Source organism: Haemorhous mexicanus, chromosome 8 (genome assembly GCF_027477595.1).
Source record: "Haemorhous mexicanus isolate bHaeMex1 chromosome 8, bHaeMex1.pri, whole genome shotgun sequence".
Classification (NCBI taxonomy): Eukaryota; Metazoa; Chordata; class Aves; order Passeriformes; family Fringillidae; genus Haemorhous; species Haemorhous mexicanus.
The window spans coordinates 15746840-15760332 of record NC_082348.1 but is presented as its reverse complement, the minus strand read 5'-3'; the positions used below and the strand labels follow the sequence as shown (position 1 = coordinate 15760332).

General features: G+C 59.1%; 2 protein-coding genes across 8 annotated transcripts; one reads left to right on the top strand and one right to left on the bottom strand.

Moving 5' to 3' along the window:
* Positions 1 to 398: 398 nt before the first annotated feature.
* Positions 399 to 7084, top strand: ABCB6 (ATP binding cassette subfamily B member 6 (Langereis blood group)). 4 transcript variants are annotated; one of them, XM_059852885.1, is made up of 20 exons: positions 399 to 478; positions 1120 to 1651; positions 2194 to 2331; positions 2606 to 2795; positions 3003 to 3095; positions 3350 to 3542; positions 3631 to 3752; positions 3836 to 3945; positions 4013 to 4078; positions 4219 to 4344; positions 4433 to 4509; positions 4614 to 4677; positions 4770 to 4855; positions 4945 to 5002; positions 5171 to 5275; positions 5678 to 5852; positions 6134 to 6246; positions 6338 to 6432; positions 6611 to 6679; positions 6769 to 7084. In XM_059852885.1, the coding sequence occupies exons 2-20, from the start codon at positions 1136 to 1138 to the stop codon at positions 6893 to 6895; spliced, it is 2523 nt and encodes an 840-aa protein (XP_059708868.1). In that variant the 5' UTR covers positions 399 to 478; positions 1120 to 1135; the 3' UTR covers positions 6896 to 7084. The 4 variants fall into 4 exon arrangements, 3 of the variants coding, with proteins under 3 accessions (XP_059708868.1, XP_059708869.1, XP_059708867.1); XM_059852886.1 differs by lacking the exon at positions 399 to 478 and having other exon boundaries at positions 547 to 1651; positions 3631 to 3734; XM_059852884.1 differs by lacking the exon at positions 399 to 478 and having other exon boundaries at positions 549 to 1651.
* Positions 7085 to 8311: 1227 nt separating this feature from the next.
* On the bottom strand, positions 8312 to 13206 carry ZFAND2B (zinc finger AN1-type containing 2B). 4 transcript variants are annotated; one of them, XM_059852891.1, is made up of 10 exons: positions 13057 to 13206; positions 12216 to 12310; positions 11879 to 11970; positions 11656 to 11809; positions 10914 to 11065; positions 10366 to 10473; positions 10127 to 10196; positions 9512 to 9588; positions 8829 to 8910; positions 8312 to 8562 (listed from the first exon to the last, which is right to left on the bottom strand). In XM_059852891.1, the coding sequence occupies exons 1-10, from the start codon at positions 13109 to 13111 to the stop codon at positions 8524 to 8526; spliced, it is 924 nt and encodes a 307-aa protein (XP_059708874.1). In that variant the 5' UTR covers positions 13112 to 13206; the 3' UTR covers positions 8312 to 8523. The 4 variants fall into 4 exon arrangements, with proteins under 4 accessions (XP_059708874.1, XP_059708875.1, XP_059708876.1 ...); XM_059852892.1 differs by having other exon boundaries at positions 8829 to 8907; XM_059852893.1 differs by lacking the exon at positions 11879 to 11970 and having other exon boundaries at positions 11656 to 11787.
* Positions 13207 to 13493: the final 287 nt, after the last annotated feature.

The window sequence follows — 13493 nt, the reverse complement described above, 5'->3', positions numbered from 1 at the left end:
GGAGCTCCCCGGAGCGTAGTCGCAGCCGCGGGAGGAGGCAGGGGCTATTTTTATCGCCGAGAGGGCAGTGCCCCGTCCTGCCTGACCTCTGTGGAGGCCCAGCTGGGGCTCCTGGGGCTATCGCGGCACCGCAGGGCCGGGCTGGCGTCGGCGATAAGTGAGAGCGGGGCGTCTCACGTCGGAGGCGGAGACCCTCCGTGGCTACCGGCCTGGGAGTGTGCTCCACGGCACCGACCCCTCCCCATCCCCGGCGCTGCGGCGGACGTCCGTGCCGCCTGGGGCTGGGCACGGGGGTCCAGGGAAGGGACACACGCGGGGGTTGCGGTGCCGGTGTCGGGAAGGAGGCGGGCGGGCAGGAGCCGGCGGTGCCGGCACGGGGCGGGGAGCGGGGCGGGGCGGAACGGCGCCGGGGCCCGGCTGGCAGCGGCGGGCAGCGGCGCGGGGCCCGCACCGGGCCAAGGTCGGCGGCCCAGGGCAGGTGAGCGGGCGCGGCGGGGCCGACACGGCGGCCGGTGAGACGCGGCGGCAGCGGGGCCGCGACCGCCTGTACCGGGCCTGAGCGGCGCTTGCACCGCCCGGGCATTCATCCGGCGCGGCCTTTGCCTCACCCTCCGCGAGTTTTCCCTTGATGCGTCCCTGTCTTTGCCCTTGCCTTTCCCCTGCACGGCCCTGCGGTTCCCCGAGCATCCTCCGCATCCCCGCCCGCTCTCCCACCCGCGCCACTGCCGCTGCATCACCGCCGTTGCTCCCTCCCACTTGAGACCGTTCCCACCTTCATTCTGCCTTCCTGTCCCTGCGGCTCCCGCTGTTCTCGTGTCCGAGGGCATTCTCAGGCGCCCGGGGGGCTCTGGAGGGCACAGTCTAATGTTATGCCCCCGTCCAGGGCACACAGCAGCTGTGGTGCTCATGGCCATCCCCATGCAAAGCTGGCCCTGCTTGCATGCACTGCTTTGTGTGTGCTGCATGCAGCGTGTCACGTGTGTCCATGTCCAGTGGTACTTGCCCCTGCCCTGTGAGGGCCCTTGCTGCTTGGCCATGCCATCCCACTGTGAGTCCCTCTGTGCAGGTGGTATCACAGCCCATCCTGAAACCTTGCCTCGGGTTCTCTTCTCTCCACAGCTGGTGACCTGTGAGGATGGCCGTGCTGGGGGGTTACTGTGAAGGCAACAACTCCATCACCCAGGCCTGGGTCCAGCAAGGCTTCCAGCCCTGCTTCTTCTTCACATTGGTGCCATCTGTGCTGCTGAGCGTCTGCCTGTTGCTGGGTGCCCTGCAGTATGCCTGCTATGCTCGCTTCAGCCGTGCCATGGAGCCCAAGTACATTCCCCGCTCTCGCCTCTACCGTGGCCAGGTCCTGCTGTCCCTGTTCCTGGCCCTGCAGCCCTTTGGTGGGCTGCTGTGGCAAGGAGTGGGGCTGAGACAGCTCTATGGGTATATGTTGCTGTATGCCTGCCTCTGGGCCCTCAGCTGGGGCTGTGCCATTGCCCTTCTGCAGCTGGAGCATACCCGGGTGCTGGCCCATGACCGAACACGGGGACATGGCACTGTCCTCCTCCTCTTTTGGGCACTGGCCTTTGCTGCTGAGAACCTGACCCTGGTGTGCTGGAGGAGCCCTCTGTGGTGGTGGGCACTGGAGAACACCAACCACAAGGTGGGCTGGGGATCTGTGGCCAGGGAGAGGGGGCAAGGTACTTTTGGGGATGGGAGGGGCTGCAGCATTATGGTGTGGGGCTGGAGTATGCATGTCATGATCTGCCATGCCCAGTGTGTTTACAGTTCTGGGTTGCACCCACATCTGCCAGATATTTCAGTCCCAAGCTCAGTTATCACACATCTCTCCATGCCCCACCCAGCTCTTGTCCAGCTTCTTGCCAGCCCAGACTCAGTTGCAGAAGTAGGCGTGTTTCCCTGCTTCCCACAGCCCTTTGCCCCCATGTACCCCTTAGGGCAGGTGCACTTTGAGCCAGAGGGCATGGAGCCAGATGATGCCAGGAGGAAGGAAAAAGTCTGGGTGCTGCATGAAGTGCTGTGCTCAACCAGGGTCTCTCACTGAGCTGCATGGGGCACTGCACACTGGCACACTGCACCCCCATCCCCATGCTCTGCTCATTGTCTCTCTCAGATCATACCCATCCTGTGCTCAGGGTTGTTCTGAGGGCCAGCTGAGATGCTGAACTCTCATTCTCCATTCAGGTGCAGTTTGGCTTCTGGCTGCTGCGTTACATCTGCACATTCATGCTCTTCATCCTGGGCATGAAGGCCCCAGGGCTACCCCACAAGCCCTACATGCTGCTAATCAATGAGGAGGAGCGGGATGTGGAAAACTGCCAGGTGAGTCCTGGGACTGAAGCAATTTTAGGATATGGCCAGCAAGGAGCTGGGGATAAAATGGAAATACAGCTGCCCTGGGATCAGCATCTTCATGAGGAGGGCCTTCTCTTAGGGCTGCCCAAGCTCCCTGCTTGCTGTCACTAGGATGCAGCCCTGTTTGGAGGATGGAGTGGGCACTCTGGAGTGGGACTGGTTTTCTTGGGATGTTGCCCAGGACCATTGCCAGCTGGATTGGCGTGCCAGGGCAATGACTCCTTGGTCTGCTCTCCCCCAGCCACTCCTGACTGATGCCAGCAGGACCACCTCCACCTGGAAGGATTTCCGGAGGAAGCTGCGGCTGCTGGTGCCGTACATGTGGCCGAGTGGCAACCACCTGCTGCAGGGGCTGGTGCTGTTCTGCATGGCACTCATGGGGCTGGAGCGGGCCATCAATGTCTTCGTCCCCATCTACTACAAGAACATTGGTGAGGCACCTGGAGCTTGATGTGTGAGGCTCACCACAGCCTCACCAAGTACAGGGGGGTGTTGAGATGACCTGGAGGGCTGCAGGGCTTTGGCAGGAGCAGAGTCCAGGGGGTCAGGGTCCAGCACTGGCTGCTGGGTCTGGTTCCCAATGGCACCCTGGGATACTCCCTGTCCCTCCGTCCTGACCCTTGGCACACTTCCCACAGTGAATGAGCTGACAATGGGTACTCCCTGGCACACCCTGGCCTGGACTGTCTGCAGCTATGTGGGACTGAAGTTCTTGCAAGGTGGAGGTGCTGGTAAGGACGATTGGGAAGGATGGGGCACTGACGAGAGATGATATTGGGCACATCATACCAGTTCTGGGGTGGCCAGGGAAGCCCATATGCCCCATCACTGCTGCTCTCTTGGAATCAGCAACCTGGGCTGGTCCCAGGTTAGGGACAGTGAAGGGGCTTCATCCCAAATCCCCCTTTCCCAGCTGGACTTTGGGAAGTCTTCTGCATGCCCCAGTGGGGCTGATCTTGGTTGACCTTTCAACGTTGCCCTGCAGGCTCCACTGGCTTTGTGAGCAACCTGCGGACCTTCCTGTGGGTGTGGGTGCAACAGTTCACCAACAGGCAGGTGCAGGTGCAGCTCTTTGCCCACCTGCATGGGCTGTCCCTGCGTTGGCACCTGGGGCGTCGCACTGGCGAGGTCCTGCGTAGCGTGGACCGGGGCACCAGCAGCATCAACAACCTGCTCAGGTGAGAGTGTGCCCGTGGTGGGTGGGGGGGTTGGCTGGGCAGCCTCACCGAGCTGGGCTGATGCCCCATTTCCCCTCCCACCCCCCAGCTACATCATCTTCAGCATTGTCCCCACCATTGCGGATATTGTCATCAGCATAGTTTACTTCACCTCGGTCTTCAGCGCTTGGTTTGGCCTCATCATCTTCGTGTGTATGAGCCTGTACCTGAGTGAGTGGGGGAGGCTCAGAGTCCAGGGCTGCCTGGCTGCAGGGTGGCAGGAGTCTTGCAATGCAGCTTCCTCCTGTCCACAGCTCTGACCATCTTCATCACTGAGTGGAGAACCAAGTACCGTCGGGACATGAACACACGGGACAACGAGGCCAAGTCCCGGGCTGTGGACTCGCTCCTCAATTTCGAGACGGTACTGTAGGAGTTGGGGGGGGTCACTGAGGACTGCTTGGGTGCTGATACCAGCTCTGCTCCTGCAGGTGAAGTACTACAATGCAGAGAGCTATGAGGTGAACCGCTTTAACAATGCCATTGTCAAGTACCAGGTACAGGGTGCTCAGTACCTTTAGGGGCACCAAGGGGGAAGAAGACAAACCTCACAGGCACCTGTGGGGATCCACCATTATGTGGATCACCATGGGTCTGGTTTTGAGGCAGCAGCATCCTACAGGTCTTTCTCTTCCAGGTCTCAGAGTGGAAGGTCAGTGCCTCGCTGGGCCTCCTTAACCAGACCCAGAACCTGGTCATTGGCCTAGGGCTGCTGGCAGGTTCCCTGCTCTGTGCCTACTTTGTCACTGAAAACAAGCTGCAGGTAAGGCTAGTGCCAGCTTGTGCAGACCTCTGCTGAGGTGGGGCCCTGGGGCTGGTGGTTACAGACCCCTATACCCTGTCCCTTCCAGGTGGGGGATTTTGTCCTCTTTGGCACCTATATAATCCAGCTCTACACGCCACTCAACTGGTTCGGGACTTACTATAGGTAATGCTGGGAGGTGGGGAAGTGCCTGGTGTCCCCCTCTCCATGGGTGACTGGGTCGGTATGTGCTCCCCCAAACCCTTTTCTCTGGTCTTTGCCCTCTTCAGGATGATCCAGAATTCCTTTGTGGACATGGAAAATATGTTTGAGCTCTTCCACGAGGAGCAGGAGGTGGGTGCCACCTTTCCACCTTACTCCCTCGCTGGGCCTGTGGTCCTGCCCTGGGATTTGCTAGCTCTGAGCCTGAGCCTCTACTTCAACAGGTGAAGGATGTGGTGAATGCCAGTGACCTGCGCTTGGAGGCTGGGCGGATTGAGTTTGAGAACGTGCACTTCAGCTACATAGATGGGTATGGGGTACTGGGCACAGGAGAGGACCTGCTACAGGAATGTGGGGCCATGGAGTGGCCCTGAGCCCCTCTCCCTGTCCCTCTTCCAGGAAGGAAATCCTGCAGGATGTCTCTTTCTCTGTGATGCCTGGGCAGACCCTGGCTCTGGTGAGAGCGGGACTGTGAGTTCACTGTGGGAGGGAAGGATGGGGATAGAGAAGGTGGAAAGTACGAAGGTGGGAAGGACAGCCCCCAGCAGGACCAGCCCTTTCCTGTCCAGCCCCTGGCCTCCAGCAGCTGGGAATTGGCCATCTTTAAGTCCCTTTTCCTTTGTAGGTGGGACCTTCAGGCTCTGGAAAGAGCACCATCATCCGTCTGCTCTTCCGCTTCTACGATGTACGGGGTGGCTGCATCCGCATTGACGGGCAGGACATCTCCCAGGTGAGGGGGAAGGGCCTTCAAGGACCAGGGAGGACACACCAGCTCATCTGGGCCTCACAGCACTGCTCAGTGCAGGCACCAGCACCTCCCCAGGGCAGGGGTAAGCATGCAGCCCCAACAGCCTCTTTGCAGGCTGACGGCTGTGCCAGAAGTGGCAGAATGGCGTGACTCCAGGACCCCAGGCTGAAATGCTGGGTACTGACCACGGTTCCCTGGGAAGGTCCAGGGCACTGTCAGGGTCCCCCACTGCAGAGTGGAGATGCAGCTGAGCCTGTGGTGCAGGGCGACCCTACAGCACATAGCTTTCAAGGAATGGGGCTCATGGCTGAGGGCAGCATTGGGTTTTGGAGGGACCTTTGCATTTGGTGTGGGTCTGCCTGAGCCCTCTCCTCTGCCTCCCAGGTGAAGCAGGCTTCGCTGCGTGCTCACATTGGGGTGGTGCCCCAGGACACGGTGCTCTTCAACGACACCATCGCCAACAATATCCGCTATGGACGGACCCTGGCCACTGACCAGGAGGTACAGGAGGCAGCCCGGGCTGCTGACATCCACGACCGTATCCTTTCTTTTCCTGATGGTGAGACCCCTGCCATTCCTGCCATCCCATGGTCCCCTAAGATCTTCTAGCTGCCCTCACAGGTATCCTTGGGAGACATCTCCCACAGGGACACCTACATGATTTTGTCTTGCTTTGCCTTTCCCTGCCTTCTTTCCAGGGCTAGATCAGCCCCTGGGCAGGGATAAGCTGAGGTTCCACCACATGGCTGTGTAGTTGCAGCAGGACCTCCCAGGGCAACAGGTCCCTATCTCCATTTCAGAGAGCACCAGCACTTCATGTCTCTGCTCTTGTGGCTGCAGGATACAACACCCAGGTGGGAGAGCGGGGGCTGAAGCTGAGCGGGGGTGAGAAGCAGCGCGTTGCCATCGCACGCACCATCTTGAAAGGTCCCCACATCATCTTGCTGGATGAGGTAACAGTAGCGGCCCCAGCCCAGCCTTACCCAGCTCTGCAGCAGACCCCACAACCTCTGTCCCTTCCTCATGTTGTGTCTCACCTTGCAGGCGACATCTGCACTTGACACAGAGACTGAGAGGAACATCCAGGCTTCTCTGGCCAAGGTCTGCGCCCACCGCACCACCATTGTTGTTGCACACAGGTACGGACAAGGGGAAGGGGCTGATCTGAGAGGTGCTGGCCAGACCCTGCAAGAGGGGCACACAGACCTGGCCCCTGCTCAGGAGGTGAGAGCCCCTGGGGTTGCATCTCCTGGCACCGTGCAAACCCTCAGGAACCCTCTGCCACCCAAGTCAGGGTAACACCTGCTTTTCCTGCAGGCTCTCCACTGTGGTAGGTGCAGACCAGATCCTGGTGCTTAAGGATGGACATATTGTGGAGCGAGGGAGGTGAGCACAACAGGAGGCCTGGGGGAGGGAATCCCCTCCCTGGCTCTGGGGCCAGCTCAGGACCCTGCATCCCTCTGCTCTCCTCACAGGCATGAGGAGCTGCTGCAGAAGGGTGGTGTGTACGCTGGCATGTGGCTGCAGCAGCAGACTAGGGATGAGGGTGAGAACAAGGAGCACATCACTGAGAAGCCCCAGAGCAGCAAGAAAGCATCATGAACATGACCAGGAGTTCTGCTGTGACGCTGACTTGGGTCCAGGCCCCACACTGCCTGGGAGTCTTTTGCTGGGGGCAGGCAAGAGCCCTGCCTGCCCTAGAGCTGCAGGGGCTTGACTGGACACTCCACTACATTTGTACATGTTTATTTTGCTGTTGTGTAGTTTCTTAAACCAGGTCCTTCCCAGGTCCATGCCTGTGTGCTCTGGGCAGGGTACGTGCCTCTTGGTGGGGGCAGGCAGGGTTAGTGCCTGTGCCCTGGGGTCAACCGGCAGCTCTGCCACGAGGTTGAGCTCCTTGGACTTAGGTGGGCAAGGGGTTGAGCAGGCTGTAAGCACCTGCCTCATCCCCACTTGAAGGGCTGAGCTTGGCAGGGGACTGCACCCCAAAAGCAATGGAAGAGCAGGGCAGCTGGTGTCCTTTCACCCCTATGTGCCCCCCACTTCAACCACCATCCACAGAGATGTGCAACTCTGGGCTGGACACCAAGTGATTGCTCCCTCAGGTACCTCTGTACCTTGTGTTATGCTTTTATTTTCTCCCAAGCAGCACTTTGACAAGTCTCAGCATTCCCTGGACCCAGCCTGAACCCCCCCCCCCGCACCCCCAGCTGCTCAGAGCAGGACAGCCCAGTCCTGTGCAGAACCAGGCACAGCCCTGCAGGCAGGAGGGGCTGCAGCAGCAGGTGGGAAAGCAGCACAGCTGTACATGGCTGCAGACCGCCTGCAAGAGGCCAGCAGGACAAATCCCCTCCACCCATCCAGGCTCTAGGCTTTGTTTGTAAGGAGGCGATCACCAGCGACACAACTGGAAGAACAGAGGCATTCCTACCCCAGCAGCATTTAAACAGGGTCCTGTTTAAGTTTAGGGCAGCAGGAAGGCAGCTGCAACCATCCCATGTGAGCGATGATGCCATTCAAGTCACTGCCAAGGTTACTTACTATATTAAACCAGAAAGGAAATGCAGCTCCATTCAGTCTCAGAGAGGTCTTGTGCCCCAGCCGAGCAGGGTAAGGCCCAGCGTGCTCCTGTACATGCAAACAGCAGGGAGGCACCAAGGGTGTGGGGAGTGGGGAAGGGGCTGCTTTCACACTGCCGGGAGGCTGCGCATTCAGCCCTGCCATGTCCAGGCAAGAGACCATCCTAGCCACATTTGCTCTTTGCTGAGGGGTTTGGCACAGCCCTCCCCAGAGCATGGAATCCAGCCCCCCACTACAGAAGGCAGGTACATCCCAGCTGTATGTCTGAGCATGCAGAGATGTCCCCACACAGCTCTGCCCTCGCCGCACAGTCCCAGCAGTATTGGGACATGGCTGTGGCAACTGCGGGTAAGTGCAGACCTGCGCTGCTGCTTGCTTTGGTCAGTGTGTACCCAGCCCTGTCCTGTACACTCTTCACCTCCCCAGGAGCATCAGCAGTTTGCTGCACTAATTTTATTTAGGTACTAGGGCTGAAGTGTCAGTGTATATTTGGTTGCTTACAGCTCCCAGGGTGATGAGCTGTCCTTGGCAAGGGGCTCTTGGTACCAGTGTCCAGGCCAGAACTCCCCAGCATCCATGTGGGAGGCCAGAGCTGTTCCTCGGGTCACAAGCAGGATCCTATGTCCACTGGCACAGCCCACCTCCCCGGCCTACGACATGCTGCAGTTGGATGGCTTTGAACCACGCGCCTGAAATGGAAAGCAGCACACAGTGAGCAAGGGCAAGCAGGCTTCTTCCTCTCTCCTACAAGAGGGCACATCTAAAGCTCAGATTCCTAGACATGAGTGCTCAGCAGTGATGCTGCCACTGCTCCAGGCTGGGCTGCCCTTCTGGTGAGGAAACCCAGGCTAGACAGAGCCCAGAGTAAGCAGAACCCAGGGAGGCCCCCTCCCTCAAACAGCTAGGCTAAGATCAACCCCACAGCAGTGCAGAGCCCATAGCCAGCCTCACTCACCTGCCGCTGTGACTGCTGGTACTCAGCTTCGCTCGCTGACAGTGCCTGGGCCAGTGCCAGATCCTCCTCTTCCTGTGTGCTGCTGGGACAGTGGTGCATTGTGTGCCTCAGCCTCCTGCAGGCTCAGAGGCTGAGTGCTCAGAGCCCTTGGGTTTCAGCATCTCACTGCAACCCCCAGCATACCTTACGGCAGGAAGCAACTGAGGATAACTTTGAACAGGCATGGGGCTGGGGAGGGAGGAGAGGATCCAGCTGGGGCTGGCAGCCAGGAATTTGGGCCAAGGAGAGCCACGTTAAGTCCAATCAGTAAGATGGTGCTTTTAGCAGCATTGGGCACTGTGCCTGGGGACATGAGCTCCTGGGTGTCCTCCATGAACACCCCTACTCCACCTATCCATGCTCCAGCCAAACCCATTAGCTGACAAGTGGTCAGACAATGGTTTGCCCAACTCTGTGTGTCAGTCACTGTCCCCTACCAGCACCCCTAGGGCTGACAGCTTGCTTGCTGAATAGTTCTCTGTTGGCTCTGGACTCTTCCTTTTTTCCCCTGTCAGCCAGAGAGGCATCATACGGAAACACGTGCTGAGAGGAATGTGATCCCAGAGCCACATGGTGCTTCCCCAGGCACCTTTCACACACAGGGGAGAGCACAACACACCACACCACATGCTTTGGGGCTGTACCTGGGTTGCTGTGCTGAGCTGTGTGCCGACTCTGCCAGGGACATCTCCAGAGCTCGCTGCAGTGCCTCTTCCTCACTCTGAAACAAAACACCTTGTCACCAGCTTGGCCAGGGTAGGGGGCAGGAGGCAGCCCTGAAGCACATTTAGTAGGTACAGTCTTTCCTGGCCAAGGGTGGGCAAATCTTCTCTTTCCAAGAGACCAGACAAAAAAAGGTGAAAAACTGGGGCTATCGACAGACCAGTAGTGCTCTCCCACTGCCTACGGGGACACATCCCTAATGCAGGAGTATGCCATGAGTACCAGTGGAAAGCAACTTCCAGTCTCCTCCAGGCTTTGCTTGTACTGCAGAAAGACAACACCCAAGGAAAATGGCTGGTGCACTTTGTCCCTTTGGGGAAAGCTAAGCACGAAGTGCAGCTGAGAGCTGTCATTCGCAGGCACCAAAGCAAGCTCTGATTTCCCACAGAGCACTCAGGATCACTGTCTGCCAGGGAACACACAGCTGAGAGCACAGCCACCTACAAAGTGTGGGCTAGAAAGTATTTGTTGCAGTCACATCCTGCAGTTCTTAGAGGCACAGAAACCATCCCAAATGGCCAGGCCAAGCCACTCACCAGCCCATTCTGCAGCATGACAGCTGGAGGGGAGGTGCTGTGAGTCTGCGACGCAGCTGCTCTGCCTCCCCTGCAAGCAGAAGAAAAGCTGCGTTATTGTCAAGGCAGGGAGCCCTAGTATGACTATCAGCCCTGCTGAGGCACAAGAAGAAGGGAGCTGTTGCTCTGGTATTCCACAGAGAGCCAAGATAAGCCTGGTCATGCCCACCTCAGAATTACAAGTCAGGCCATCACCTTACCTGGCACAGGCCAGAGAAGAGGAGCTGTCTGCTGGCCTGGCAGCTCCGCTGCTTGATGCAGTGACTATTTTGGAGGAGGATGCCTGGGCTCTGGTAACTGCAGCATGCCTAGGACAGACAGGACACCTGTGAGAGACTGTTTACCATCATGAGCAATTCCTAGGCATTGAACACCTTGGGATATCAAGCTGGGTAAGTGAGACACCTCCCTGGCTCCTCTTCCTCCCATGTTGCGGCTGTTATTCCCAAGAGTTTGAAGTACTATTTCTCTCCCTAAAACCCTGTACCAGGACAGGCAGAAACCACTGGCTACAGAATAAGGGGCTGGGAAAAGAAGCAAGAACAAAGCAGTCAGCAGGCAGTACTGACAGCTTTTGCTGCAGGACAGACTGTGTATACTGGTGTGCTTGGTGCTGCAGGAGGACACCCTGGCACGCAGGGCAGGGAGTGTCAGAATGCAGCGGTCCCAGACAATGGGCTTCTTCCCTGTCACCAATCTGGCAAACACAGCCCCACCCCTTCAGGCTCCTCTGTTCTCAGACCCTCACTCTGCTTTGGAAAGGGAATGTCCTGCCCCACTGCAGTCATGGTCCAGGGGGTGCCGGTGCTTGAGGCAGTAGTTCTTGTGGCACTGGTCACAGATCACCTTCATCATCTCCTTCTGTTTGCAGCCAGGCTTCAAACACTTGTTGGTGAAAATCTGAAAGATGACATGGCAGTGCTGAAAAGGAGCACATGCTATGGGGCTGTCCCTTCTCTCCATGCCAGGCCCTGGGTACTGACCAGCCTTCCCCACCAGTGTTATTTTCTGCAAGGCTCTGAAATTTGTCTCATTAGTAATTCACTGGTGCCTCAGTCTCCACAACCACAGAACGCATAACAGGAGAAAGAGTGCCCTGCCCAGGGACTCTTGCCTTCCATACCAGAGCAGTGATAGCCCAGGGCATTCCAGCTGCTGCCAGGCTGAATTCCTGCAGGGCCAGCTCCCTGCAGCAATTTCATCTCCTGGCAAGATGGGGCAGCTAATTGCCAATTGCATTTTCCTAGCAGCAGCATGCAGTTTACCATCCTTATGTCCCAGGTGGCTGCCCAGCCCCACTCCATCACCACCTTGCTCCCCCAACAGCCTCCACAAGGCCCTGCGGATGTCTCCAGCTCACCAACCCTCCCTGGATCAGCCTGTGCCAGATACAGCAGCAGGCAGGGCTGAATCTGTGTTGTTTTCATCCCATTGCCAGGCTGTGCCAGAGACCTGGCAGAGCTCACCTGGCAGAGCCCCACAGTACCTACCTTGCGCTTGCGTTGTGCAGGGTCAGACTTGCAGTCACGGTCAATGTGCTCACCCACCACAACATCAGGCATCTCCCCCCGCCTCACAGGGACTGGGGTGTTGCAGAGGGGACACACTGGGACCTGCACATCCTGCAGAGACAACGGCAGGGAGCTGGGAGCAGGTAGCTGGGCAACCTTGAGCTCTGCAGAGTCATCTCTCTCCCTTTCAGGACCTGCCTACCATGGCTTCCACAGTTTCAGCTGCAGTTTGAGATCCTGCTCATGACCCTCCAACCAGCTTGCACAGCAGGTGCAGAGGCACAGACATACGCTCTGGGAAGGGAAGATGGTGTGGCTGGGAGATGCCCAAACCACTTCACTCAGTGGGAGAGGGAGGGTTGGATGTTTGTGGCACTGAGATGCAGATCCTGGCTTTCAGGTACATCTTCAGATTCAGTACACATCCCAAGGGTAACTACTCAAGTGACCAAAGTCACCACAGATTATTATGATCGGTGGCTAGAAAAGCTCAGTAGATCCATTCAGGAGGGTGGATGAGATCTGCTCTCTGCACTTACCTTCTTGTAGGCAGAGGTGCAATCGTGCTGGGCATAAGCGATGTGGTCGGTGCAGAAGATCTGCTCGCAGGCATCGCACTTCAGGGGAAGGAAGTCTAGGAGCAGGATGTGGCATGGGCAAAGAGCATGGAGATCAGCACTGCCCACCCTAGCCCGGGGGCCTCCCCGACTTCCCAAAGACAAAACAGTGACCCGCGGGAAAACCAGAGCCGCATCTCTCATCCCCCAGCACGAAAACAAAAGGGCTGTAGGTCCATAGCCACGTCTTCAGAAATACTCAGGGCTCTTCCTCAAAACGTACGGTCCCCGAGATTAGGAGTAGCATCCTGAATCATACCAAACTCCCCGCGGGCTGCCGGCCTCAAACCGGTGGGAAGTGATGCTGATATCCCGGGCTTCACCCACCGGGATAACCGGGGTATGGACGGGTCCCAGGGGACCCGCCGCGTGCGGCTTCCCCAGCCTGCAGCACCCAGGTCCGGCAGGGGAGTGCCCGTCCGGGCCCTGCCCCGCTATCCCCGGGCAAGAGCCGCTGCCCACCCGGGTAGAGCCGCGTACCCGGACAGAGCCACCGACGGAAACCCGGTCTACAGGCACGGATAGCCAGCCCCGCCCTAGCGGGGTGCCCGCGGGCAGCAGGAAGGATCAGGGACCCCTCCGCCATGAGCAGCACGGGAGACACGTCCTGCCCTTCAAGCCCCGCTACCGAGCGGGAGTCCGGCACCGCCCCGCCGCCTCCCCGCAGGCCGGGCTGCCCGCTCCGTGCCGCCCAGGCCCAAGACCGCGGCCGTGTCGCCGGCGTGCGAGCTGCGCCCACCCCGCGGGTTCCCCCGGCGCTCACCCAGGCGCTGGCAGGCGGGCCAGGAGCAGTGCGCGCCCAGGTCCGGGAACTCCATGGCGGCACTGCCGCCACCGGCACCGGCGACCCCGCCGCGCCCGCTTCCGGCGGGGCGTCACGGGGCGGGACCGGGCACAGCCCCGCCCCGGCGGGCCTCGCCCCGCCCCGCGGCGCCCTCACCCTTCCGTATGCCCTTCCTCCGGGAGCACCGCTGGGACCCGTGGGAACACCAGCTCCAGAGACCTGCCTGGCGCCGGGGGAAGGTTCAGGGCAAGGCGGAGTCCACAAGGGCCATCGCCAGAACCATCCTGCCTTGCCAGGCCAGCAAGAAGTGTCTGCCGCCACGGGACAGCTTGAACTTATCCCTCCATCCTTCCTCCCCGCCCCAAGGGAAACAAGCCACGGATCCGGCCGTGTAACAAAGTTCCTGGCTCTATTCC

Coding starts and splice junctions, on each gene's coding strand:
- ABCB6 (XM_059852885.1), top strand. CDS start 1,136: ATGGCCGTGCTGGGGGGTTACTGTGAAGGCAACAACTCCATCACCCAG. Junction 3,543..3,630: donor AGCATCAACAACCTGCTCAG/GTGAGAGTGTGC, acceptor CCCACCCCCCAG/CTACATCATCTTCAGCATTG. Junction 4,678..4,769: donor TCTTCCACGAGGAGCAGGAG/GTGGGTGCCACC, acceptor CTACTTCAACAG/GTGAAGGATGTGGTGAATGC.
- ZFAND2B (XM_059852891.1), bottom strand. CDS start 13,111: ATGGAGTTCCCGGACCTGGGCGCGCACTGCTCCTGGCCCGCCTGCCAG. Junction 11,971..12,215: donor GCACCTCTGCCTACAAGAAG/GTAAGTGCAGAG, acceptor TTCCCTTCCCAG/AGCGTATGTCTGTGCCTCTG. Junction 8,563..8,828: donor ACCAGCAGTCACAGCGGCAG/GTGAGTGAGGCT, acceptor TTTCCATTTCAG/GCGCGTGGTTCAAAGCCATC.